The 27,833-nt window shown below is 40.1% G+C and overlaps 1 protein-coding gene and 1 pseudogene across 5 annotated transcripts in view; one reads left to right on the top strand and one right to left on the bottom strand.

Moving 5' to 3' along the window:
• Window positions 1–25,873, top strand: part of HIPK3 (homeodomain interacting protein kinase 3) — a 67,295-nt gene extending 41,422 nt beyond the window's left edge. For 2 of the 4 annotated variants that reach the window (XM_080931399.1, XM_080931398.1), the window contains 14 exons: window positions 4,433–4,556; window positions 10,914–11,033; window positions 11,925–12,011; window positions 12,993–13,177; window positions 14,366–14,522; window positions 15,036–15,159; window positions 17,456–17,577; window positions 17,803–17,930; window positions 18,019–18,180; window positions 18,675–18,965; window positions 19,210–19,350; window positions 20,982–21,214; window positions 21,494–21,621; window positions 22,030–25,873. In XM_080931399.1, coding sequence (XP_080787525.1) covers window positions 4,433–4,556; window positions 10,914–11,033; window positions 11,925–12,011; window positions 12,993–13,177; window positions 14,366–14,522; window positions 15,036–15,159; window positions 17,456–17,577; window positions 17,803–17,930; window positions 18,019–18,180; window positions 18,675–18,965; window positions 19,210–19,350; window positions 20,982–21,214; window positions 21,494–21,621; window positions 22,030–22,506 — 2,479 coding nt within the window. In that variant the 3' untranslated portion in view covers window positions 22,507–25,873. Of the gene's footprint in view, window positions 1–4,432; window positions 4,557–10,913; window positions 11,034–11,924; window positions 12,012–12,992; window positions 13,178–14,365; window positions 14,523–15,035; window positions 15,160–17,455; window positions 17,578–17,802; window positions 17,931–18,018; window positions 18,181–18,334; window positions 18,398–18,674; window positions 18,966–19,209; window positions 19,351–20,981; window positions 21,215–21,493; window positions 21,622–22,029 lie in introns of all 4 variants that reach the window. The other 2 variants (XM_080931401.1, XM_080931400.1) reach the window with 2 other exon arrangements.
• LOC308431953 (small ribosomal subunit protein uS5-like) lies at window positions 7,566–8,444 on the bottom strand (annotated as a pseudogene). The gene has a single exon. The product of its transcript is annotated as a small ribosomal subunit protein uS5-like (transcript).
• Window positions 25,874–27,833: the final 1,960 nt, after the last annotated feature.

Raw genomic sequence — 27,833 nt, 5'->3', positions numbered from 1 at the left:
GCGATTCCTCAGAAAATTGGACATAGTACTACCTGAAGACTCAGTTATTCCACTTCTGTGCATATACCCCAGAGAAGCTCCAACATACAGCAAAGACACATGCACCACAATTTTCATAGCAGCCCTATTTATAATAGCCAGAAGCTGGAAAGACCCCAGATGTCCTTCAGTAGATGAATGGATACAAAAATTGTGGTATATTTATACAATGGAGTACTACTCAGCTATCAGAAACAATGATTTTATGAAATTCTTAAGAAAATGGATTCATCCTGAGTGAGGTAACCCAGTCACAAAATTACAGACCTAATATATAGTTACTGGTAATTGGATAGTAACCCCAGAAAGCTCTGAACACCCCAGAAACAACTCACAGACTGAAGTTCAAGAAAAACAAAAGCAAAAAAAAAAAGATGAAAAAATCAAAGTCTTTACACACCAAGAAAACTTTGACTATTTCCAGGTTACATCTTGTTTTACATGTACTTTATGCTCATTGTAACTAGTAAGATTTTAATGCATACTATCAAACCTTAAAAAAAATCAAGTACTGACAAAAATGTATTTATATACTTTTATGCAAAAATGCTTTTAAAATCTGTACATTTATCTTTGTCTTTTAAAATAAAGTTGTTCAATTAAAAAAATTAAAATTATAGTTACAAAAAAAAAGTTGCCAAGAAGTGCTTATTATCTGATAAATGGTCACCTAAAATGTACGCAATGGATCAGGTATTATTTTGCAATAAAAATAAATACTAAGAATACAGTACATCAAAAAGCTGGTCGTGCTGACCCATCCCTTTAGTTCCAGAACTTAGGAGGTAGAGTGAGATGGATCTCTGATCCTCTTTGGACTGCCTAGCAAAATAGAAGCTAGCTTGAACTACATAGTCAGACTCATTATAAATACGTTCTACAGAATGCAGGCGATCAGTTTGTTGTGATTCTTCAGGGGAAGTAGATGTAGAAAGAGGAGGTCGATGTTCAAAGTTAAGGTAGACACAGAGTTAATGAAGTGGAGCTAAGACATGGTGCAGTGAGAACATTATGATTAGTTATTGAGAACATTATGCGTCTGTCCTATAAAAACGAGTACTTTAATGGCTGCACAGTTCTGGGACTGTTTCGGAGCTCCTCAAGACAGTGCTATTTAAATAGGGCATGTGCGTGGCATGGGAAGTAACTTAGTGAATCTCTAACTTTATTAATAGTTATTTTTTTACATATTTTGGGATAGGCTGACTTGGGACTTGTTATGTGGTCCAGGCTGGTCTGGACCCTCCACTTGATCTTCCTGCCTCAGCCTGCTGAGTGCAGGGACTGCAGGCCTCTCCTCTACAACAGTGCCTGTACCTCTATCTTAGAAGACCCCTGGATTGAGTGATTTTAATGTTAACAAAAATTATTTTTTTATATCTTGTATAAGTTGGTGTTGTATATCTAAGTTTATCCAGTCATAATCAGGAAAGCATGCAGTTGTACACATACTCTTGTATTATCATGAAGCAGCATAGAGCAGCACCTGCCTTTTAGTTTAATTTAGTGATGTCACTGATAGCTTGAATCAGACCTGAGGTTAAGTCTGAGGCACTTCATTAACACGAAGAAATGAATATCAAATATGTATAATCTCTGCTTGTAAAATCATTGTAGTGGGAGACATCTTATGGCCAGTTTTCTTCAGAACCCCATGCTTGCTAGGAAGCCTTCTAGGATTGGTGACCATACACAAAAGCAAAGTCATAGTTTAGTGGTATTTCCATTGGTACCCCGTGGCACCTGCCTATTATAGATATAATAGTTTCCAGAACTGTACTGAGTTCCTAACCCAAGACAGCTCTTTCCCTAACAGGGATGGGATTCTTTTGCTAGTAATTCAGCATTTGACTTGAGCAAGTAGGTAAAAATGGAACAACCCCCCCCCCCCACCAGATGTTCCATTAATAGCCATCTTTTCTTAGTGACTCTTACTTCACTGCATTCTTATTTGAAGAATTCTGAGCATTCCTTTGCAGTACTCTTCCAGTCGTCTACCAGTCCATTCAGAGTTCTGTTCTCACTGAAGAAAATTTTCTTTCAACTTGCCAATTTTCAGTGTTAATCTGTGTTTTATATCAGTGTTTCAAGTTTTTAGAAAGACAGAAAGTATTTGTAAAGAACATCAACAGACTAAAAAGACATGGCAGAACAAGAAACATCATTTTATGTATAGTATAATTTGTTACCATGTGACCTCAACTTTGGAGCTGTGGGGTTCAGGCTGGATTTCTGACTGTATGTACTTACTTATAAAGTCAGCCTTCAGGCATGGTTGGACTGTTCATTGAATATGCTTATTTAATTTGTACCTTGTTTGTGTATAATGCACAAATGATATCTATGTACACAGAAGGCTGTTTATGTTTCCCAAGCTGGTGAAGGAATCGGAAACAATATTTATCACTACAGCGACTTTGTGGTGTTCTTATTAATGCATAAGCTCTAAAGTTTGGGTGTTTTGTGAGACAGGGTCTCTGTAGCTCAAAGTGACTTGGGACTCCCTCACATAGCCCACGCTGCTGTTCAACTCATCACAGTCCTCTTGCTTAAGCCTTCCAAAAATAGACTACAGGTGGGAGCCACCTCATCTGGCTTAGAGTTTATTCTCTATTACAAAAGCAGCTAGTAGAAACCTTGTTCATCTAGACTGTGCGTTTCACCGTGATGATATGCATAGAAAATGTCTGCGATGGTGAATGACATCGAGGAGGCAACATTTTCCAGACACAGTAGGGCTGGCACTCAGATGAACTCACAGACAAGCACGTGACCTGCAAAGGTCCAAGCCAGACAAATTCCTTGCTTGGAGAAAGGAAAATGGTGGACAGAAAGTCCCATCCTCAGTCAGGAAGCTTTTGTTAACTATTTGTGGTTGGAAAAGGGGAACTCTGTCTCTTTCTGGAGTGACATTGAGCATGCTGTCCTCATTCCAGGAGGAATTGGTCAACACAAAACAGACTCTGTGTTTTATTTTACTCTTTCCTTCCTTCTAAGAAAAATAACTTGGCTGTATGGATGTGATCTGGGAGGAGTTGGAGGTGGGAAAAAATATGATCTAAATATAATGTATGAAAAAAAATTGAAAAACACTAATGGCTAAATAGAAATAATTTGGTTACATTAGTGTTAGACTTGGTGATTAAATTTACTGTGTTTATTATTATTATTATTATTACTATTATTATTATATATTTCATTGTACTAATCTCCACCAAAAGAAACACCAGGCATCCTTAAAAGAAATGGCTGCTTCTAGGGTTGTAGGAAGGAAGAATAACCTGAGTCTGGAATGTCTTGTTAGTCCAGAGCTCTGTGGAAGCAGGAGGACATGGTGAATGAGTGCCCTCCAAGGCAGTTCCAGTGGCCAGTTACAACAGTGAGTTATAGCCCACTGAATAAATAGGAATTTATGAACATATATTCAGGGAAATATATGAGTAGGTTTAAAGGTTATGTTTTTGAGCAGGGTTTTGCTTACATAGCTCAGACTAGACTCAGTTTGTGGTCCTTCCTCAGTCTTAAAAGAGTGCACACCATATCCGACTCTATATAATAAGCAATAGGATAAACTTTACAGAATAACCTAATTACAATGGGAAAAGAAGAAGATAACATCACTTTAGTCAGTTGATGAAAATTAGTAATGAAATAATAGTGAACCATAGGCCATCCATAAGTGTGATGAGAAAACCACATTCTCATATCAGATTTTTAACACAAACTGGCTGTTGTGGAGCCATCAGGAAAATCCACACTAAGGGACATTTCTGCAATTGGGTCCCTTTTACCAGAAAGGACATTATTAGTCCACATTACTTACATTATTCCCCTGAGCCATCTAACTAGCCCATACTATCCTGTTACCTTCCGAACCTTACAGTGCACTAGTCTCTAAGGATGACTAAGGACCCAGTTATGTGACTGTTCACTGCTGTTATGTTCAGAAGTCACATGGAGGTTCTAGACCAACTATTAGCTTCAGGAATTCTGTTTTCATTTGGTCTTACTTTCACTGCCTGCTTTTTAGTTCCTTGGATATCACAGATGTTTAAGATTTTGGTTTTTTGTGTTTGTGGTTTTTATCAGCTTTTTGTGCATTATTTCTAATCTGCTGTAGCTTGAAAAGCAAGAGCAAGGCGTGTGTTGTTTTCTCTTTTTCAAGCGCTATCAGAGATGTTGTCAAGGGAAAGGCTCGTGGGGAAGAGACTTCGTTATGTATGTTGTGCGTACAGACCCTTCACATTACCTAGGGTTAGGATGGGGTTTGACAGGTTCTCAGAGACATAACTATGAACAAGATTTTTCTGTCATTTAAAACTTCGTAAAATATCAAATAAAATTAGGTAATTTAAAGTGAAAAGGAACCTGACTTTCTTCTTTTTCTCCCCAGAGCTCCAGAGATTATATTGGGGTTGCCGTTTTGTGAAGCCATAGACATGTGGTCACTGGGATGCGTGATCGCAGAGTTATTTCTTGGATGGCCACTCTACCCAGGAGCCTTGGAGTATGACCAGGTAACAGGACTGTCACAGTGATTTTCCATGCACAAAATGTGAAAGTCTCCATGAAGTGTCAAAACTTAGTTTCTTAAGAAATTTAAATTCACTTAACATTAGATCTTTACTTAAAAGCTCTTTTCTAACACTCTAGTGACCCATTACTCACTTTTCTTATGCTGTCATAAGACATGACCAAGGCAACCTGTGGGAGGAAGAGTTTATTTTGGGCTTACAGTTCCAGAGCGAGTCCATGATGGCAGAGCAGAGCAGCAAGTGGCTGGAGCTGCAGGTGGGATCTCACATCTCAACCCACACACAGGAAGCAGAGAGAGCTAGTGCCGGACAGCCAGAGTCTTCTGAAGCTGCAAGTCCACCCCTGTTGACATACTTCCTCCAGCAAGGGCACATACCTCTTTATTCTCCCCAAACATTCACAGATGCATTTTATAAGCTAAGTTACAATCTACAGACTTGAAATCTTTTTTTAAAATGTATCTATTCTTTTATGTTATGAGTACACTGTAGCTGTCTTCAGACACACCAGAGAAGGCATTAGATCCCATTACAGATGGTTGTGTGTTGCTGGGAATTGAACTCAGGACCTTTGGAAGAACAGTCAGTGCTCTTATCCTCTGAGCCATCTCTCCAGTCCAGCTTTGTGAATAATCCTCATTCTATGTATCATATAATATTTGGATAATATAGTATTTAGTGTTTGTTTAAGGCAGGTTGTCAGCATGTTCAGTCTCACTTCAGCCTTGTGACCCTGTCTTAGGGCGTGCACACGGCACTTTGCCCAGACCTGCTTATCATTTTCCTTTCTTTCCTTTTCTTTTTTCTTTTCTTTTCCCTTTTTTGAGACAGGGTCTCTTCCTACAGCCCTGACCTGGAGTTTACTACCCAGACCAGGTGGGATTCATTCACAGATACCACCTGCTTCTGCCCCTCCCAAGTGCTGGGATAAAGTCATACACTGCTGTGCCTGGCCTTATTTTGGTTTTTATTGTTGATACTCTATATTAAAATGGATGTGAGGGGCGGAAATGCTGGCTCAGTGGTTGAGACATGTTCTGCTCTTCTAGGACCTGAGTTTTCTTCCTGGCTCCTACATCAGATTGTTGACAACTGTCTGTAATTCCAGCCCAGAGGATCCAACTACTTCTGCCCCCCATTGGCACCTGTACACACATGCATATTACACACAGTCACATAAATACACATATTCAAAATGAAGCAAATCTTAAAAAAAGGATCTGAGAAGTAATTTGGGTGACTTAGATGTTTCTGAGGTGATTCAGTATTATCATTAACATGAGATGATATCATTGGCATTGATCTCACCATTTACAGTGAATGTCTACCAGTGAACCTTCTCTGCTAGTTTATGGTGTGTAATCCTGTGGAGCAGGACACCATCTAGTGGCAATCTCAAGTTGACTTGCTGGTATATCCTGGATTAGAGCAATGTTTTGAGCAGCTCATGTTAGCCTTATCAGAAGGCTTACTCTGCTCCCTCCTTTATATGAAGGAGAAAAAAAATGAAATTTCCCACATCAAATGAACAGAATTGTTAGGCCACAACAGTAGTTTGTGTGTTCTTCCAAAGGAACAGAAGACAGTCATTATTCTAAGGCACCAATCGTAGTTTTCATTCCGTTTTTGAAGTTATTTTAAAAATATACATATACAAATAAATCTTGTAATCCTTACTTTGTTCTTAATCTTTGAAGATTTTCACCCTTTTTGATAGGATTTCACACTCTAGCACAGGATGGCCTGGAATTCACTAGGTGGCTCATGCTGTCCTTGAAGTTTAATACTCTTAAAAACAACAACAGCAACACTTTAATACTCTTACCTCAGCCTCCTGAGTGCTGGGATTATCTAGCAAAAGTGAACTATGTTTTAATTTTATAATTTAATTTAATATTAAATGCTAGTGTTTAATTTTCACAGATTTCATCGATCGCCTTAGGTTATGAGCACCTAGTAGTATTTTTGTAGTAGGTCTGTAGTAAATGTACTTCTCTCTCTTATCTGTTCCCTCTTTCCAGGAATCAGTTGTGTCTGTACACTTAGGTACTCCAAATAAGGTACCAAGTTCTTTGTTTCTTTGAAACAGGATCTCTCTCAGGTTAGCTCAGAATGGCTTCAACCCTTTGAAACTGAGGATGACCTTGAACTCCTGATTCTCCTGGTTTCATCTTAGAAGTGTGAAGGTTATAGTTGTGTACTATCATGTCCAACTGAAAGCTTGGTGTATTGTCTTCAGAACACATTATTACTATTTCTTACCTTAAACTGAAAGTGGGAAGTACTAATATTTCTAATTAATACTGAGTTCCTGGCCCAGAAATTACTGTTATAATATTTCTTCATAACATCTCTGGGATACTTAGTCTGTTTTCAGTTGAGGAGTCTAGATTATAGATAGGTGGCTGGGGAGATGGCTCAGTGGGCTTGCAGTGCTTGTGCATGCGAGGTCTAGAGTTTGGATCCCTAGATTCCATGAAGGTATAATTCCAAACTCAGAAGAGCTGTATCTGTAAACCCTGTGTTCAATTGAGAGACCAAGGGGAGAGCAATTGCAGAAAACATGCAACTGTGTCCATGGTTCACTACACCTCTGGGAACATACATGAATGTGACTGTCCCCATACCACATAGGCTTCTATACACATTTAAACAGCATGCATGCAGCACACACACAGAGAAACACTTCTCAAAACAAAACACCTGGACTGACACAAGCACTCTGTATGTCACTTACACGTGCCTAATGGGTAATGACACCCCAAAGCAGCCCCGTACAAGCAACCCTGCTCTGTACTGTTGCCATGTTTCTGTAATGGCCACCTTCTGGGCTCCATTCTCACACTAATGGTGTCAGTCTAGCGCCTGGGTAGGAGGGCCTTTCTCGGTCCGCATTAGTTTCTCCAGTACCCCAGCCCTGTCCTAAGATTTGTGTTCCAGGCAAGGAGCAACCCAGATTTGGTTCATTTATTTTGTCTTTTATAAAAATCCTTATGTAGTAGCCACAGCTGGAGCCTGGGTCCTCTGAACAGAGACTCTGGTGTGGGTTTTCACAAGATGATCAGTGAATTCTTGATAAGGAGACTTGGTGAACACAGTTTCTTTCCAGAGGTCAGGGGTCAAGTAGCTGTACGTTTTTGAGATGGCATCAAAGGTGGCCTTGGCAAAGTTGCCCAGGGTGGCAGTGCAGCCTCTGGCTGAAGTGTAGCAGTCATCTATACTGGCCATCATCAGAAGCTTCTTGGGCACAGGAGCAGAGACAATGCCAGTGCCTCTGGGGGCAGGAATGAGACGCACCAGCACAGAGCCACAGTGGCCTGTCACCTTGCATGGGACAGTGTGGGGCTTGCCAATCTTGTTCCCCCAGTAGCCTCTCCTCACAGGGACGATGGAAAGCTTGGCCAGGATAATGGCCCCTCGAATGGCAGTGGCAACCTCCTTGGAGCACTTAACACCAAGACCAACGTGACCATTGTAGTCCCCAATAGCGACGAAAGCCTTGAACCTGGTCCGCTGGCCAGCCCGGGTCTGCTTCTGCACTGGCATGATTTTCAGAACCTCATCCTTTAGAGATGCACCCAGGAAAAAGTCGATAATCTCAGACTCCTTAATGGGCAGGGAGAACAGGTAGATCTCCAAAGACTTGATCTTCATGTCCTTAACCAGGCGGCCCAGCTTGGTGACGGGGATCCACTCCTTGTCTTCAGCTTTACCTCCACGAGCCCTGCGGCCTCGACCACGGCCTCGGCCTCGACCACGACCGTGGCCCCTAAGACCGCTGCCGAATCCTCCGCGGAAGCCGCCGCGGCCTCCTAAGCTCGGGCCCCCGGGTCCTCAGGGCCCTCCCGCTGCACCGGCGTCATCCGCCATTTGGTGTTTTCCCGAAGAAGAAGTTTTTTTGTTTTTTTTTTTTTTTTTTTTTTTTTTTTTTTTTTTTTTTTTTTTACAACTGAATTAGATAAATTTTAATTAAAAAAAAAACCCTGATACATGAGAAAAGTTTTTCCAATATGACTTTCCACTGATGTATACCTAGTGCCCAAGTAAGTCAGAAGCATGCATCAAATTTCTTGAATTGGATTCATGGTTGATCTGTATCATTCCAAGTAAATGCTGGTAAACAAATTTGCTTTTCCATCCAAAGCAGTATCACTGAGAAAATAGTACAGGTTCAAAAAATGTCTATAACACATGAGATGACAAGACTCCAATACTCCTTTTCTGTTTTAAGTGATAAAAACATTCACTATGAGCTCATGGTCACATGAGGGTTTTATATTTATTTTTTTTAAAAAAAACTCAGTCTACATATTCATATTTTCTATTTGCAATATAATACTCATGATGAACTGCATTTCTTATTTAGTTTATGTTTTGGTGTGTTTTGTGTTCTTTGTTTGTTTGCTATTTGAGGATGGTTATTTCTACATACTTGATAAAATACTATATGAACTAGATGGATTCAAATTCAGTATGGTTTTGTTCCAATTTCGTCTGTGGAAGAGATGGAGTAAAACAAAGAAAGGTCTTCTTCTAATTTCTCCTATTTCCAATAACTGTCTTTCACTTTCTTTGTTCATGAGTACGATATCCACAAGTATAAGTTTATAGAATGTATTCATTGATGTATTTAAAGATAATGCAAAATTAAAATGGCTTTACCATATTCAATACGTTCATATGATGTCCCTCCAGTATGTGTTCTTTTATGTATCATTTTGTCCTGAAATGGTAGCATTTAATCTTTGAGGACTTTTATTGTGTAATTCCCACTCCACCCCAGCGGCATCTGAGGCTACTTCAGCCTTCCAAGTGCTGAGTGTAAACCACGGTGACCAGCAGGTAGTCCTTATTTTTTGTTTTGCTTTTGTTATTTACAAAGACTTTAATAACAGAAGTTGTCTTCTGTTTTTTTGAGAAAGGATCTCTGTGTAGTCCTGGCTATCCTGGGACTCGCTCTATAGGCCAGGCTAGACTTGAACTCACAAAAATAAGATCTACCTGTTACTGCTTCCCAGGTGCTGGGATCAAAGGGGTATGCCACCATGGCCGGCCGGCTGTATGAACACAGGTTAGATAACAGGATGGGATCCATTGGTATGAAAGTGAAAGGAAGCCAGGTGTGGTGGCGTATGCTTACAGTTCCAGTGCTGTGCTCTGGGCGCCAGTCTGAGCTACCGAGCAGCACTCTGAACACCCACCTCCCACTGTACACAGACAAAAAGAAAGGAAAGGCCTGCTTAAAAGCAGCAAGGAGGCACTGTTTTTGGTTGTTGTTGTTTTGTTTTTTTATTTTTGAGGCTAGAAGATAATGGGATTTTTGTTAATAGAGAAAAGAGCTAGAAGATGGAGAAGATGAAATGCTTAGTAAAGCAATGTTTAAGATTAAACTGGGAAGAAGGAAGATGGAGGACTTTTTTGGTCCCACATTACATTTTCCCCTTTAAATCCCATGCCTTTCTTCTTTCCTTCCTTCCTTCCTTCCTTCCTTCCTTCCTTCCTTTCTTTCTTTCTTAAATACTGACTAGTCATGTATACCGTTATTAGAACCACTTTCTAATAATGGATGTTGGGAATTGCAGAGTTGAGTAAGAAGATGGAAAGAAAAAGTCTAGTATACCAGATGGTGAAAAGCATGATGGGGAAAATTTTCGCTGGGAGAATGGGGGTTGCTGGGAAAGACAAGGTTAATTGTTGCTTACTGCCTTGGAAGGCATAATGAATGAATTAGAGCCCAGAATTGAAGGAAGAGCGCCATGACACCTAGGACAGTATTGCAGCTGAAGAAATGAAGTCGAGAGGCCCTACAGCTAGGGGTTTGGGTGTCCCTTGGGAGGATGCATCTGTAACCTTGTTGCTTTCTCACATAGGTCACCAAGGCACTGTCTGCACTTCCCCAGAGTAACTTATCTAGTCTATCAATTCAAATCCCTCTCTTTCCTTCCTACTAAGCTATTGTCTGGGAATAGCTCAGTGGTAGAGTACTTGCCTGGCATGTATGAGGCCGTAGGTTCAAACCTCCAGAATCGTCTCCCCAAAGGTCATTTGATCTCTTATTTCTCCCTTAATGAGTCTACTTCCAGGCTTTGACCATGTTGGTTTCCTCTCTTGATTTATATCGAATCTTAATACTTTACACTGCATTAATAAGTTACATAGTATGTATCAAGTGTTTTTCAGGGAACTCTGACTACATTTATTTTAGTCTTAAAACACTACAGATTTTATCCTTATGTGAATTTATTGAGGTCATAGATGGTATCATGTAGTTACTGATATAAATGTTCAATTAATGCCTGCCATACAAAAGAATAAATTTGTTTTTTAATTATTTTTCAGATTCGATACATTTCTCAGACTCAAGGTTTACCAGGAGAACAATTGTTGAATGTGGGTACAAAATCCACAAGATTTTTTTGCCGAGAAACAGATATGTCTCATTCTGGTTGGAGGTTAAAGGTAATTCATAAAATACATTTATTAACTAATTTTAAAGATACCTCTTATGGATAATGCCTTCCATACCTTAAATGTTTATGTGCTGGAGAGATAGCTCAGCAGTTAAGAGCACTGACTGCTCTTCCAGAGGTCTTGAGTTCAATTCCCAGCAACCACATGTTGGCTCACAACCATCTGCAATGGGATCTGCCCTCTTCTGGTATGCATGATCACCTTGCACTCATATTACATTAAATAATGTTTTAGATTATCTTACTTTTTATATGTGTTTTGCTTGCATGTATGTATGTGCACCACATGTGTGCTTGGTACCCTCAGAGGCCAAAAGAAGGTGTCAGATATTCTGGCACTGGAGTTGTAGATGCTTGTTAGCTGCCATGCAGATTCTGGGGAACAGAACTTTATCCTCTGTAGCAGCAAGTGTTCTTGATCACTGAGCTGTCTCTCCAGCCCCGCACTTGCTGTCTTGTACCAGGTGTGGTTCTGCACCGATGGGCTGGGCCCTCCCACATCAATCATTAGACTTACAGACGTATAGACTTGCCTGTAGACCATCTGATAGAGACCTTTTCTCAACTGAGGTTCCCTCTTCTAAGATGATTAGATGCACGAAGTTGACAACTAACCAGCACAACAGGGATTCACTATGTAGCCCAGGCTGGCCTCTAACTTGATGCTCATATCTCAGCCTTCTGAGCACTGGGCTTACATGAGTGCACACTATTCCTGGTTTCTATTTATTAATTTATTTGTAATATAAAACACATTTTTGTTTGTTACTCTTTTGAAACTGTTACACCTGGTATTAGGCTAAATGTGTCAGGGGTAAAGCTCTAGAAATAAGGATATGGTGAGTAATAATATGTTGTCTTCTCTTTGATATATAATAAGACACTGGAAGAGCATGAAGCAGAGACAGGAATGAAGTCTAAAGAGGCCAGAAAGTACATATTCAACAGTCTGGATGATATAGTGCATGTGAGTATTAGAGTCATGTGTTCACTTTGTACTGAAGATGATTCTTGAGTGCCAAGGACTGAAAACACCTTAGCCATTTCTAAGCCTTTTTAAATACTTTAAATAGAATTAACTCTGTTTTTATATTTGTTTTTGTCAAGTTTTTAATTGGCCTGTGCTGTCATTTTCTAAAGGTTTTCTTTTTCCTTCCTTCCTTCCTTCCTCCCTCCCTCCCTCCCTCCCTCCCTCCCCTCCCCTCCTCTCCCTTCCCCCTCTTTCTTTTCTTTTCTTTCTTTCTTTCTTTCTTTCTTTCTTTCTTTCTTTCTTTCTTTCTTTCTTTCTTTTTTCCTCCCTCCCTCCCTCCCTCCCTCCCTCCCTTCCTTCCTTTTGGTCTTCAAGAAGAAAACTATCAGGAAGACTTCTTGTCTTGTCTGTGTTTAGTAAACGTTTGGTTCCATGGGAAAGAAGCATTGGCCGTGTAAGCCTGGCGACATTAGTTCTGTTTCTGGAACACATTCAAAGGTGGAAGGAAAGAACCTACTCCATAAAGACATCCACATGCACGCATGCACACAAACACACTCACACTCACTCACAGGCATAAATACTCAACACAAGACAGACACAGATCCTTACACATAGTGATAGGTACATACACAGTCATTTACAGAAATAGAGACAGACAGACAGACACATACACACCCCACAGTCACACACACACACATATATATAATAGTCACACATACATTCACACAGAGATACATATAGAGACATACACACTCATTCACTTATACAATAATAAAGTTTTTTTAAAAAAATTTCCCACTTTGAATCTTGTTTGTTACTTCAGAAGATTTGTAGATTTGTGAATTTCAGTTCTTTTTGTTTCAAATGACTGTAGTTCATTCGCTGTTTTGTTTTTTCAAGATATGAAATTTTAACAGGCCCTTCTTTCTTTCTATGGCTAATTTTACTGGACGGCTTCACACTTTGCTGTTACAGGTGAACACAGTGATGGACCTGGAAGGAAGTGATCTCTTGGCTGAGAAAGCTGATAGAAGAGAATTTGTTAGTCTGTTGAAGAAAATGTTGCTGATTGATGCAGATTTAAGAATTACTCCAATTGAGACTCTGAACCACCCATTCGTTAATATGAAGCATCTACTAGATTTTCCTCACAGCAACCAGTATGTCCCTTTATAATTTTTTAAAGTTTTTAAAAAAATAATGATAGGTATAATGAAATCAGTGTCTTCCCTGTATATTAATCAACCAAATCTAATGAGACTGAGTTAACTTGGCTGAGGTGACACAGACTAGTAAGCATCCTAGCAGAAGCAGAACGCAGGTCGGTGGGCCAGGTCACCTCCAGACTCCCACGCACACTGCAAACAAGAGCCAGCGAGGAGTGAGTTCCGGGAACAGTGAGCTATGGAAGAGAGTGTGCAGGCTCACCCAAGGTTCCATCTCCGTCCCTAGGATCTGTCCTCTTTTGAGACCTGTAGCTCTGTTGTCTGATTTCCTGACAAATCTTTTGGGTTCTTTCCTTCTTTTGCTCCTTGGAATTTTGGAAGGAGAGAATTTGGAGGGTTGGCAAGGAAGCAGGTGCGCTCGAAACCTGCAGGCTTTGTCAGCTACCTTAAGCAAAACTTGTGATGCTTTGTCCCCAGACTTGGTCTTTCTAGGTTGACAAAGGTAATAGAATCATGTGACACTGGAACAGAATAACAAGGCCTGTTCTGGGGGACCGAGTAGACCAGCAAGAGGGGAGGGAAAGGGAGGGCCATGAGAGAGAGGGGAGGGAAAGGGGTAAGAGTGGAGTGAGTTGTTCATATGTGTGAATGCCACTTTAAACACCAATTAACACTCCCTCACAACTTAAAGCAGTGTATTTACTATTGTAAAAATAGTAAAGAAGAGTCTTATGTGAATAAATCAATATTTATTATTGTGAAATGTTCTTGTATTAATAGTTTTTATACAGCCCAGGCATATCTCTTTTAAATACTGCAGATACTCTATAGATTTCTACAAATATCAGTTTGAAAATAACATCATAATGACATTCTTGGTACAATTTAATTTAGTTATTTGTGTCTTAAAATTTAGGAAAAATTACATATGGTAGAGATTATTAAATTATTGTGTGCTGATCAAAAAGTATGTAATATTGGTTTGGCCTCTTAAAAGTTTTACCATCATTATTTTTATTTGCTTTGATATTTTTCTTGTAGAAATTGCTGTTAGAAAATGTATGCAAAATAAAGTACAAGTTGTAGAATTTATTCTTTTCCATACAATTTTAATTTGTTAGTATACATTAATCTTAAACTAAACATTTTAAATAATGTTACAATATTTTCTAATTTTTCCAGTGTAAAGTCCTGTTTTCATATCATGGATATTTGTAAGTCTCCAAGTTCATGTGAAACAAATAACCACAGTAAAATGTCACTCTTACGACCAGTTGCATCCAATGGCACTGCTGCTCTAGCGGCAAACTTTACTAAAGTCGGAACGTTAAGAAGTCAGGTGAGAATTGCAGTTAATACTTTTTGAAAGATGTTTTCATCGGTCACTTTGCTTTGCTTCACAGTGGTCACATCAAGGGTGCTATGGCTGTTCTGTCCTATATAAACCAAGTAGAATGACCTTTCTTATCCATTGTCTCAACCCCCTGCTCTTCATAAAGCTTACCAAAAAGAGTTCAGTAAACCCAATTTAAATTGATTAATCTGATTTTTGTTTTATTTTCTGGGTAAATTTTTACTGCAGAATTGTGATTTTTTTAGGATTATGTATGGGGTTGGAGAGATGGCTCAGTGGTTAAGAGCACTGGCTACTCTTCCAGAGGACCCAGGTTCAGTTCCCAGCACCTACACAGCAGCTCACACTCACTCCAGTTCCAGAGGCTCTCACCTCCCTTACATAGACATTCAAGTAGGGAAAACAAAATGCACATGAAAAAAGTGTATGTGGCTCTGTTGTGTATTTGTAGCTGTTGGGAGGCTGCCCTGCATAATGAGACTGCATTGGTTGTTTCAGGCGCTAACCACGTCTGCTCACTCAGTTGTGCCCCATGGCATACCCCTGCAGGCGGGGACTGCTCAGTTCGGTTGTGGTGATGCTTTCCATCAGACGCTGATTATCTGTCCTCCAGCTATTCAAGGTATGTGTTCACTTGGGACATAATGTGGACATTCCCTCATTGTAAGCTCTCACTGTGCAGCTCAGACGGTACTCCTTCACCATGCAGCTGCCTCTGCATCCAGAGTGCTGGGATTAAAGTCACACTCCACTACACCTTGCTGGGTTTCCCACCTCACAGCAGCAGGGTGATTGTGGATAAGGCCCCAGATGCCTGTGTTCAGCTTTGCCACAGTGCTGGACAGTTTCAGTGAAAGTACTTGATGTTGATGAGAGTGACCTGGCAGTGCACTTCTGATCTATTCAGAATTCCACTTGAGGTTTATAAAGAAAGATGGACAGGATAGGTCATGTCATGGTCATTCCTAGCTCTGATTTGTTTATTCAGATGGTTATTTGAAATTTTTACTTTGCCTTAATATTGAATAATTTTTTTAAAGTTTATTTTAACATCTCCCACACAAGGCACCAAGAATTATATTGACTGACTTATATATAATAGCAGTTGGATGTGAAACAGTTTTAGCTAGTTTTCATGTAGCTTTTCTTTCAGAAAATTTATATAGTCATGACTACTTAAAGGTAGATAAATTCTGAGAAATGATGCTGTTGCTAGGTGATAGGCTTATTGTGAAGCCAGAATGTACTCACTAGGATGGCCATTATGTCACTAAGGAGTATATGAACTTCCAATCCTGCATTCCTTGGATTGAACTTGACATTGTGCATGAATGCTAGGCAAGCTCTCTATCACAGGGCTACATCCATAGCTTCAGTAATTCAGTCTTAAGAGAACCCTGTCACTGTGAGTGGCTTTTGGCCCAAGTGTTGTCACATGACATACCACTATATGACATCACATGTTTTATACAGAGTTACATATTTATGCATAACATACTTTAAAAAGTAATAACTTTCTGGTAATAAAAATGCTTACATTATAAGTTGCTAGCATCCTTAAATACTGTTACGTTTGGTTTTGGTTTTGTTTGTTTCTGAGATAAGGATTCTTATCTGGCTGTCCTGGAACTCACTCTGTAGAGCACCTGCCTGTCCTGTGTGCTGGGCCTGTAGGTGTGCACCCCCACTGCTCTGCTCCGTTTGCTTGTTTTTAACTATAGGAATTACAAACAAACTATGTTTAAGAACTAAAAATAAAATTTCACACATGAGAAAGTTGAAAGAATACTATGTCTTCCATCTTATATTCAACAAGTGCTAATATTTTACCATATTTTGCTATGTGTACATGTCTATGAAAGTGAGGGGTACTTTGTGACTTAGGTATTCTGTAGTCTATGTTGGTGAGTAGATTATTTGGTTCTGACAGTCTCTTGCTCTTGTGTCAAAGTGACAGGGCTGCCCACCTGCACTGCAGTGTAGTTTATGCAGTGACAGGGCTGCCCACCTGCACTGCAGTGTAGTTTATGCAGTGACAGGGCTGCCCACCTGCACTGCAGTGTAGTTTATGCAGTGACAGGGCTGCCCACCTGCACTGCAGTGTAGTTTATGCAGTGACAGGGCTGCCCACCTGCACTGCAGTGTAGTTTATGCAGTGACAGGGCTGCCCACCTGCACTGCAGTGTACGTTTTTCGGATGTGGAGCAGCAGTACTTTCAGAGCTTATCTCCTATAAACAGCATCAAGGAGATACATTTCAGTATAACAGGACAACCTTTTTTTTTCTTCTTTTAGTTTGGCCTATAATTGTTGGCCTATAAAAGAATAATCTTGTGCATTTGTTAGTAAGTATATTAATGGCTTAAATGTAGTGTCTGCCTTAGACATGGTTTTAACATTTCTAGAAACTCTTAAGTATTGGTTCTTTTGTTTGTTTGTTTGATTTGCTTTTGAATTTGGAGACATTGTCTGGCTTTCATAGCCCAGGACAGCCTTACACTGAAGTCCACTCCCTCCACTACACAGTTCGGGGCGGTGTTCAGCCACACCCACCTCTTCCACAGCCTTTGCACTTAGTCTGCAAATAGTACAGCAGTTCTAATCAGTTCTTTTTCTTAATTGCACTATAAAAATTTGGTCTTAACTGTTGAATTTGATCAAAAAAGTGAAGGGAATAGAGAAGATACAGAGAAATGCTTGATACAATTTTAAGAAAAGATGGAGTATTTTGGCATCAGTATTTGAGACAAAATATCACAAGATAGGAAATACCTACCTTTACTAATAGATTAGTTTGTTCATTATTTTTATGTAGAAACGAACATGTTTATTTAAACCATTTATACATTTTATAAGTAATTTTATAAGTTATGCAAGACAGTTTTTTTCTCCTGTTGAATGACTGCTCTATTTCCTAGGCATTCCTGCAGCGCATGGTAAACCCACCAGTTACTCCATAAGGGTAGACAACACAGTTCCGCTTGTCACTCAGGCCCCAGCTGCACAGCCTCTGCAGATCCGACCTGGAGTCCTTTCACAGGTTGGTCACAATTTATTCTTCTACATTTGTGCTCTCCTCTAACATAAATACAAGTTGCATGTCAGCATGTCAGCCGGTACTTCTGGAAAGTAATGGAAGGATATGGTGGAGAATTCAGTCGTTTTGTGTAGGCCATAGTCTTTAGCTTTTGTAATATTACTAGTAACTGTTTTGACTTTGGGATGCATTATTTGTGACTTTTTTTTGGGCTATTTTTTGATGCAGCAGACATGGTCTGGTCGAACACAGCAGATGCTCATACCTGCCTGGCAGCAGGTAACACCCATGGCTCCTGCTGCTGCAACACTAACTTCTGAAGGCATGGCTGGCTCACAGAGGCTTGGAGACTGGGGGTAAGTCCAAAACAGAAAAACTTCTCTTAATATATGCAAAATAAATTTCAGTAAAAAGGAGATTCAACTTTCTAAACTTGCTCCATAGGAAAATGATTCCACACGGCAATCATTACAACTCGGTGATGCCGCCGCCTCTTCTAACCAACCAGATAACACTATCGGCCCCTCAGCCTATCAGCGTGGGCATTGCACATGTTGTCTGGCCTCAGCCTGCCACTACCAAGAAAAATAAGCTGTGCCAGAACAGGTTGGTATTCACTTTCTTCTGCATTATGAAATTAGATTTTTAAAACAAATTTAGATTTGCATGTACACCAAAGGGTCACTCTGTTGTGTTCAAAAATGGCCTCTTTTGTAGCTCTGACCCAAACACTAAGGTGGCTCCTTTCTCAATTTCTCAGAGGTATTTTGGTAAAACTAATGGAATGGGAGCCAGGAAGAGAGGAAATAAATGCTTTCCATTGGTAAGACTGTCTATTGACCTTTTGATTTATAATTTATTGTCTACCTGTTACATAGCAACTGTAGACATTCAGACATCTATGTACAGCAAACATATGTAAATGCAAACTACAATACTTTAGAGATAAATATCCTGTAAGCCACAAAGCTCCTGGCGAACCAGTGTGTTAACCATGAACCAAGTGAAAGTTTGCAGTGTTTGGTTTGACAAAATATTTTCAAGAAATATGATTTCTCTATTGTGACTGTAGACATTGTAAATTATTTCTTTGGTTGCAGGAGTAATTCATTGCAGAACACCAATATTCCACATTCAGCATCTATTTCTCCAAAGATAATCAGCAGGAAAGAGGTCGAGGAAGCAAGTTGTGTAGAGACACAGGACAATCACTCCTCAGAAGGAGAGGCAAGAACTTGCCATGACGCGTCTGTCAGACAGGATTCCTCAGTTTCAGACAAACAGCGGCAAACCATCATCATTGCCGACTCCCCAAGTCCTGCCGTGAGTGTGATCACCATTAGCAGTGACACCGATGATGAAGAGCCCTCGCCCAGACCTTCACCCCGAGAGTAAGTGGGAGACAATGGTAACATCTTCCCACGTGTAGAAAGCCAACTTTTTGTGGCCTATTTGTCAGTGTCCCCTGGAGTAGATGTAATTGTAGCCTTTATTATCTGAGTCTGTAAGCTGTAAGCTCGGGCTGTCAGTAACTGGTTCTGAACTGTTAGCTCCCTGTAAGCACTGTAGTATTTGGCTGGCTTGAGAATGCCCTCTCACTTTGGCCCATGTTTCTTTCTTCTCCCTCATCACTAGGTGTAAAGGTAGTCTAGATTGTGAAGCTTGCCAAAGCACTTTGAATATTGATCGGATGTGTTCACTCAGCAGTCCTGATAGCACTCTGAGCACCAGCTCTTCAGGGCAGTCCAGCCCATCCCCTTGTAAGAGACCGAACAGGTAAAGGAATTTAATGGACACTTATCATAAATGTCAAGTCTGCTAAAAGCTGGATTTCTTCTGTCCTGTGTAAAGTAGTGTCTGCCTTTCACTACAGTGACTGCTCTTTTGCACGCAGGTTTTGAACAACATCAGTTTGGTAAACTTGAGGCTTTAGTTGTCATTTTTCCCCATTAAAATAGCTCTGATCTGTGGTGGCACAGGCCTTTAATCACAGAATATGGGAGGTCAAAGCCTACCAGGGCTACATAGTAAGACCCTATCTCAAACAAACAAATCAAACCTTTATTTTAAAAGTTGAAGTCCTAATGATCAGTTTACATGATGAAGTACTCAGTGGCCACTCTGACTTTTATCTCTACCATTGTTAACTGAATTGTCTGCCTCCTTTGGTATTGCCTTGTGAGACCATGCAATGCCTGAAATAGAGTTTCCTGACCACCACAGTGTGCTAACATATTGAGATATTGAGATAAGCCACAACAGTTTTTATGAAATACATTTGATTTTTATATTATAAAAACTGGTGACAATATTTAAAGATGATTTTAAAGTCAGTTTTATACCTGTCTCTTAATCAGGACCTGTAGTTGGAGTATTTACTGGCCCAGGCTCTGCAGAGACATCAATATGTTCACTGCATCTTTTTATACATCCCCTAGAAGTTGATACATAAACAACATTACAGTCATATAAAAATACATGCATAAAATGATTTTAACCATGAATATATGCATGTAGGTGTAAGAGTAAAAAGAAAGTGTGTATATAAAGAGAGATGCCTCAGTTTGTTAAGACTGGAGTGAATGATTAAAACAGACAATAATATGGAAATCCCAGGGAGTGAGGTCTCCTGAGGGCTGAGATGGTGGGAAGAGTGGGGTTCAGGACTCTGGAGCGGCTACAGATTAGTCCTTTCAGGAGGATGCAGTTTCTACCATTTACTGGATCTGAGTGACATACTTAAGTCCCTGCCTAGTTCATGTGTCTGTACATGTTGTCTAAATATCTAGAATAGTACTTTTGTTTTGGCTGTGTGTGTGTATATGTATTTGTATGTGCACAGACATTTGTGCATGTGCCTCTAGAGACTCAAGGCCAATGATGGCTGTCTTCTCCATCCAGTTGCTCTCCACTATAGTTTTGGATCTCTCTCACTGATCCCAGAATTCACTAATTGGCTAGACTGGTGGCCAACAAAGCTCCAGGGTTCCTCCTGTCTCTGCCTCCCCAGTGTTTTGATTGCAGATACACATTGCTGGGTGCAGGTTTTTAAAATGGATGCTAGGATCCAAACTCAGGTTTTCATATTTGCACAGCAAGCATTTTGCCAGTTGAGATGTCTCCCTAGCCTCTAGAATAGTACTTATTATCTTGAAGAATTAATAAAGAAGAACTTTATGAACTATTATGATGAAGCAAATGTGAAGGAAAGAAGAAATAGTTTAGAAAGGTATTTCTGATGTGGAATTTGGTTTATCAGTCTGAATAGAGTCTGGAAATTCTGTGGGAAAAATTATTCCAAAAGCAATATATATATATAAAATAACTAAGCATCTCATTAGAGTGCTGGACACTACTAATTGACATTAGAGTTAATTGTGGGAAAGTATAAAAATGTTTTCTTACAGTATGTCAGATGATGAACAAGAAAGTGGGTGTGAGACTGTGGATGGCTCTCCAACGTCAGACTCCTCGGGGCATGACAGTCCGTTTGCAGAGAGCAGTTTTGTGGAGGACACTCATCAAAACCCAGAGCTGGGGGCTTGTGCTGGCACAGAAGCCAAGCCAGCTGTTGGCACTGCTGTGGAGCCACCAGTGGGAATAGAACGTGAACTGAATGTTGAGCACATGGCAAACACAGGTAAACTTGCTTCTCTGTTTGGGAACACTGGAGACCAGGATTGTCAAAAGTCATCTTTGAACTTCCATCTTGACCTTGTCATATCTATTACACCGGGGAAGAAAAAAACAACTCCTCAAATGTTACTTATGTTTAGAAGCCATGACTTTCTCTTTAAATTAACAGTTAAGGCTCTTCAGTCATTGTTGTGTAAAATCTGTAAGCACATGTCTAATTTTCACTAGAGAAGCAGAAACCACAACTGTAATTTTGCATGTGTGTGGTGGTTATTGTTGCCAGATTCTACATGCCAGCCATTGATGAAAGGCCCGCCCGCCCCTGGAAAGCTGAGCCAGCCCCCTGCCTCGGGCACTCGCCAACTAAAGCCCACATCAGCATTCCAGCAGCAGCATTCGAACCTGAGCCAGGTGTGCTCCTGCGTGTGCTTGTGAGCGTTTGGGATTTACACTTAGCAGTTTGTTTTCCTTTACTTTAATATTTTGTTTTAATTTTGTGTATGTGTGTGGTATGTGTGGAGTTTGAGCAGAGATAACGGGGAAAATGATGGGATTGTTTTGGAATTTAACAAAATTGTATGTGTGAATGTTAGCTTTGCATAAATGCTACATAAATTGCAGGGTCGATAACTAGGATAGTAGTGCGGGTTAGTAGTGGCTGTGGTAACAATTTGTCAGAAATAGGAAGATGTTAGTGTGCTTTCTTTTTCATAGTAAATGAAACTCTGAGATCCAGTGTGAGCTGCCAGTCCCAGTCCTTCTGGTCTTTACTTGATCTTATAAAATGTGCTGTTCAATTATGTTTTTCTTTGTGATTAGGTTCAGCATTTCGGAACTGGGCATCAAGAATGGAATGGAAACTTTGGCCATCGAAGACAGCAAGCATATATTCCTACTAGTGTTACCAGTAATCCATTCACCCTTTCTCATGGAAGTCCCAACCACACAGCAGTACATGCCCATCTGGCTGGAAGTGCACACCTCGGAGGACAGCCTGCTCTGCTTCCATACCCGTCATCAGCCGCCCTCAGCAGTGCTGCACCTGTGGCTCACCTCCTAGCCTCTCCGTGTACCTCAAGACCTATGTTACAGCATCCAACTTACAACATCTCCCATCCCAGTGGCATAGTGCACCAAGTCCCAGTGGGCATAAATCCCCGCCTGTTACCATCCCCGACCATTCATCAGACTCAGTACAAACCAATCTTCCCTCCACATTCTTACATTGCAGCATCACCTGCATATACTGGATTTCCATTGAGTCCAACCAAACTCAGCCAGTATCCATATATGTGAAAACTCAAGAGCAGTCTATTGAGGAAGCTCAATGATACAAACGTTTAATTAAAAATAAAAACATGGTATTTAATAAATATTAGCCATGGCACAAGAAAATTATTTTTGAATCATGTAGACTTGGGTGCAATTTAAACAACTTTGAGCTTTAAAAAAAAACTCACTTTTAATGTGTTTTGCACATTTGGTATAACTTGTCTTTGGTCATGTATCTTCTTATGTAGTAACTCTATAGACAGGTGACTTATGGGAGTGAAAGTCCAGTTTTGCTCCTGCTATTTTTTATAAAATTGCCTTCTAACTAGTGCAAGACACGTCCACATTTGGGAAGCCATTCTGTGTCTAGACTTAGAGCAACAGATGCACATGTGTCAGAATTACAGCATATGAGTGAATTGTGTCGTCTGTGTCTTAGTGTGTACATGTTGGAGCACTTAACCTAAGCAATTGAGCTATTGTTCTTTACATTTGCATGTGTCTTCTGCATGGGCAAAACGTTGCCTAGACTTGGCTCTTAATGTTGTTGTAATGATCTCAGCTGCATTGTAAACCGTTCCACACATAGTGCCTTAAATATTTGAGGTTGTTGAAGTTATTACCTATCTGTAAATGTTGGACTGCAGCACTTAAAATCCAGACCTACTCTTTAGTTTCCGTTCAGTAGAGTAATGTTCCTTTTGGCTTTGTGTGGTATGATTTCAGATAGTAGCTGCTTTTTCCTTATTAAGAGGGCAGCATGTTTGCTATAGCTGAATTCTGCTGTCTGATTATTTTTCAGAATGATCTAGCTTCAAGAAAAGCAAGCAGTTAGTAGTGCTTAAGAAAACTTGATTCAGTAACTAATGGATAGTTGATAACCTGTCACAGCACAGCATTTTATATACTATTAAGTGAAACTGCAGTACAACCTAAGTTTATTTTGAGAGTGTTTGCTGTATAATTGGACTTGATAAAATGCTTAGAGGTGCAGTAGGCATGACTTGAGTAGGTAATGAAAGGAAATGCAAATGCTCATCAGCTCATGATGTGCTCTCTTCTTGCTTGGGCAGACCATGCAGTATTTAACACATTAGTAGCAGAATATTTACTATTGAAGCTTGAAAAGATGTGAGTTCTTTGTGTGCAATTTTTCATTTATGCATGTGAGAAAGTTTTCGGTTTTTGGTTATTTTTAAGTATTTTTACATTGTAGTACTTGTTTTTGCTTGTTGGTGGTGTTTGCTTATTTAATACATTCCGTCAGGGACAGAAATTACATGCTTTTTCTCTTAGGAAGTGTGTATTGGGTTTTCCCTCTCCCCTCCCCTTGGTGGTGATGGTGGTGATGTTTAAATGAAGTTGCTTTTACAGCACCAAAGACTTAATCATCCATTTCTTATATAAAAGGTAGCTACTTTTTGCATAGACCTCAAGTATATTGTAGTGTAGAGGTGGAATTTAAGGAAAGGTATTAAACCAAGGCTGTGTTTTAGCTTACAGGCAAGTAATAAATTGTATCATTTATCTTGAATGTATCATAGATAAGCTGCTATATGACGATTGCCACTTCAGATAGCTGTGAAATTAGGTGATTAACTAGTTGTTATTTAGCTTTCTAATTTCTGTAGAAGTCTAATTACACAAGATAGAAGCTGGGGTTTGGTTTTTTTTTACTTTGCTTTTCTGTTGGAGTGTCATTGTAACTACTGTATTGTAAATGATGGAAACAGTTGCCTATGTTATTTTGGGGTGTGTTATTTGCATCAGTATTTTATCTCTATTAATGTTTGTGTTCATCACTGCATATAAAACTTGGATGTATCAATGTAAGTTAACTTTTTTATTTTCATACTGGCATTGTAGACAGGTAAGAAAGCTGTATCTTGCAGGCTTGACTTAACTTTTTTTCCTTAAAGTCTGGAATATAATCTTACAGCATTTACTGGAATAAACAGTACAGAACATTTGAGTGTAAAACTCCAAATGTTTTGGCTTGACAGCATTTCCTTACTAAGCAGGTTGCACACCACAAGTACAACTCTAGTCCGCGCTGATGATAAGCTAATAGTGATGTATTTTTCTCTACTCCATTGACACAAGCAGTGTTTTATTTAATGATCATCCATGACATAAACGTGCCTGAAGTTGATTTTAAAAGTTACAGTATTAGATCATAAAATACAAACCAGCAGCACATTTTTAGTCACTGAAAATGAAGGACTTGATTCCCTCCCCAGGTCTCAGTGTTTTTAGTAATTGACTCTATGCATTTTATATAAATAGAAATATATATATATATATATATAACACACATTACAAAGAGGAGCGGACACATCTGTGGAGTCCCTGAGTAACTGCTGCCCGCCACGGCCTTCTCATGTGAGCTATATGGTCTGACAGGTGTCTGCTCACTTCTTGGAAAAGATTCAGTGCTGGCGACGGATGTTTCAGAAACGCCGAGTGCACAGGTTGAATGTGTCACAGCGGAGAAAAGTGGCCTGGTGAGCTGTGTTTACTGCCCGAGATCGATGCTCCTCTGTGTCTCAGTTTGTGACTGGAGCAGCCTTGTTACATACATTGACTGTAGACGGCGACAGTCAGCATTTCATACCACAACAATGCTTTTTAAAGGCATGTCGCTGTCAGTGCACTGCTGTTGATTGACTGCAATCATGGGCTTTTTAATGCGTTTCAAAATTTAGGACTTCAAAGTCCCCCTGAAGTCTCATTTTAGCATATTGGCAGAAGGAGCTGGATTTTTAACCCCCTCCAAAACTATTTTAATAGTTTTGATTTAATGTTTTCTTAAATAAAACACTGCATGATTTCCAAGTTGCATATTTGTGTGCTAATTTGCAAGTGAATTTTTAATCAATTATTTTGATATTTAGGTTTTTTTTCCTTCAGGGTATTTAATATGTTACTCTGTTAACAAACCTTTTCATTTTAATATCTCTACTGCTGATTTTAAACTTGGCTTGTGTTCTGTAAAAGTTAAATCATACACTGCAAGGTGTAGGAAGATTCGTTTCAATGATCCCAGTGATAGAGTCAATGACCTAGTTTGAACTATGAACTGTTGAACAGTTTCACTCTCGTGGCTTCTTTCTTTGGTTTGTTTTTGCTTTGACTTCTATGCTACACTAGTTTGCAATGTAGCAGTTGCACTGTGCAATATTACAATAAGGACTGGGAAAACTTTTATGGATGTAATGTCTATTACAGTTTGCGATAGTATTTCTCTCTAGTTCTCAGTGATTTAAATGTGACCAAGCCTTCTGTACTTTGTCACAAAAAGCGGGTTTTCCAGGTGACTATTTTGGTGAGTGTCAAAATAAGAATTTATGGTGTATTACTGTTGATTCACTTTGAATTAAAATATATATATTGCAGCAAACAGCTTGCTGACTTTTTTTCCACTCCAGTATTTCTTAAGGGTAGGGGTGGGAAAGATTGGCATTACCCAGTTACGTCATCATTGACATTCTGATGCACAGAGGCACCTTGGCTTAGGGATTTTTGTTAGGTGAGGAGGACATAGTACAGCTTGTTTGTGCCCAAAGTCTGGTTGCTAGCCAGCATGCATCTGAGATGGCCAGTCCCGAGTCGGCTCCCTGCCTTTCTTTTCATACTGACATCTGGCACGGGGTTCCAGAAACGCCTGAAACCACAGCATAACTAACTGTAGCCCATTTTTCTTGAAAATTTGACTTTTCTCAAATATTTTTGAGGGAAGTATTCTGTTTGCTATCTGTGGGCAGAGAACAGGAAAGTCATAGTTTTTGTAAAGTACAACATGGAACTTAGAAAGAAAGAATGTGGCTGCCCCAAGTCAGTTCCAGTTAACGTCTTATTCTCAGCTCTGAACCTTAGACACAGACCTGCATGCCAGCGTGGGGGAGGGCACGCCTTAGAGCTGTGATGAGGGGCTTGGTGCTTCGGGTCAAATCCAGAGCTAAGCCAAGAAACGCCAGTGAATACACACGTCTTTTTCCATAAGCTGCAACTGAAGTTGTTTTAGTGTTTGCTTCTTTCAGCGTTTTGTTGGTGAGAGTCTTCCAAATCATACACAACTACATTTATACTCTTGTTTGTACATACTGGTTTTGTTGATGCTCGTTTGAATAAGTTTGCCCATTTAGGTATTTGAAATGTTGTTGCTATGAATGTTATTTGTTGTGGTAAATATTAAAAACTCTGCAGCTCCTAGCTCCCGTGAGTTCTGCGGAGTCTCAGGCTACTTAACCAAATCCGCATGCCCCGGCTGCTTCTCTACCAAGCAGTTGGTGACCCTCTCCCGGCTATCTTTCATTCAGCTGCTCCCACACACTGTCTCCTAGGTGGGTTGGTTACCATGCCTGACACACACACACATTGAGTTCTGCAGGCCGTTCTAGTGTGGCACCACACCAGGCATTCTATAAGCCGCCTTTTTTTTTTTTTAATGGCAATAGTTATCTATCTTTTGGAGAGCACATGCAGTATCCGCTGTATATATATGCAGGTATAGGATTAGTAGATTATAGGGGACATCGTACTTCACTTCTTTAAACACATGGTATTCCAAAATACCGAAATTAATTTATACTTAATTTAAGTGTGTAAGTGTGTGAGCATTCTAGTTGTCTTCAAACTACACTTTTGCTATAGTCATTGTGAGGTTGGGTTTTTGACAAACAAACAGCAGCAACAACAAAAACAAAAAGGCTCGAACACTGCCCTGAGATTTACATGAATACCAAGGAGTACTGAGCTCTTTCACAGTGGATCTAGGACTAGGGGATAGAGGGTAGCAGCATGCATGCCAATGTCTTTGAGGGAACACCTAAACCAGTGCCTGCCCCAGGAGTCATTCAGAATAGTTCCTAGTCCTGGGTACTTATTGACCAAAGCAGAAGGTCCATTGCCTTACCGTGCCGTGGTGGGGAGACCAAGCAAGTCAGCAACAGCGTGGCCTAGGAGGTGCACAGAATGCTAGCCACACAAGGGGGAGACCTTGGCTCCCACATGTGAACAAGAAAAGGAAGGTGACTACTCTGATAGAGCTGAGTGCATGGGTGGGGTGCCACTGTGAGGGTAGAGACTTAATTCCAGACACTGAGAAGCTATGAAAGGATTTTAGGTGCTCAGATGCAACCCTATCTGTACTTTTAAAACATTTGACTCTAGTTGACCCATGGAGAGTAGGCAAGCTACAGGCACGAAGACTGTGGACAGCGGTGTTGACGTCCGTACAAGAGTGGGAGGCCAGTAACTGTCTTTGATTAAGAGGTTTGTATTATGAATACAATGCGTCCTTTTCCCTACTCATTCTGTAGGCAGTCTGACCTTAGCTCTCTGTAGCCCAG

Source organism: Micromys minutus (assembly GCF_963924665.1).
Source record: "Micromys minutus genome assembly, chromosome: 17".
Classification (NCBI taxonomy): domain Eukaryota; kingdom Metazoa; phylum Chordata; class Mammalia; order Rodentia; family Muridae; genus Micromys; species Micromys minutus.
Note: the sequence above shows the minus strand (reverse complement) of the source record. Positions and strands in the feature narration are given on the sequence as shown.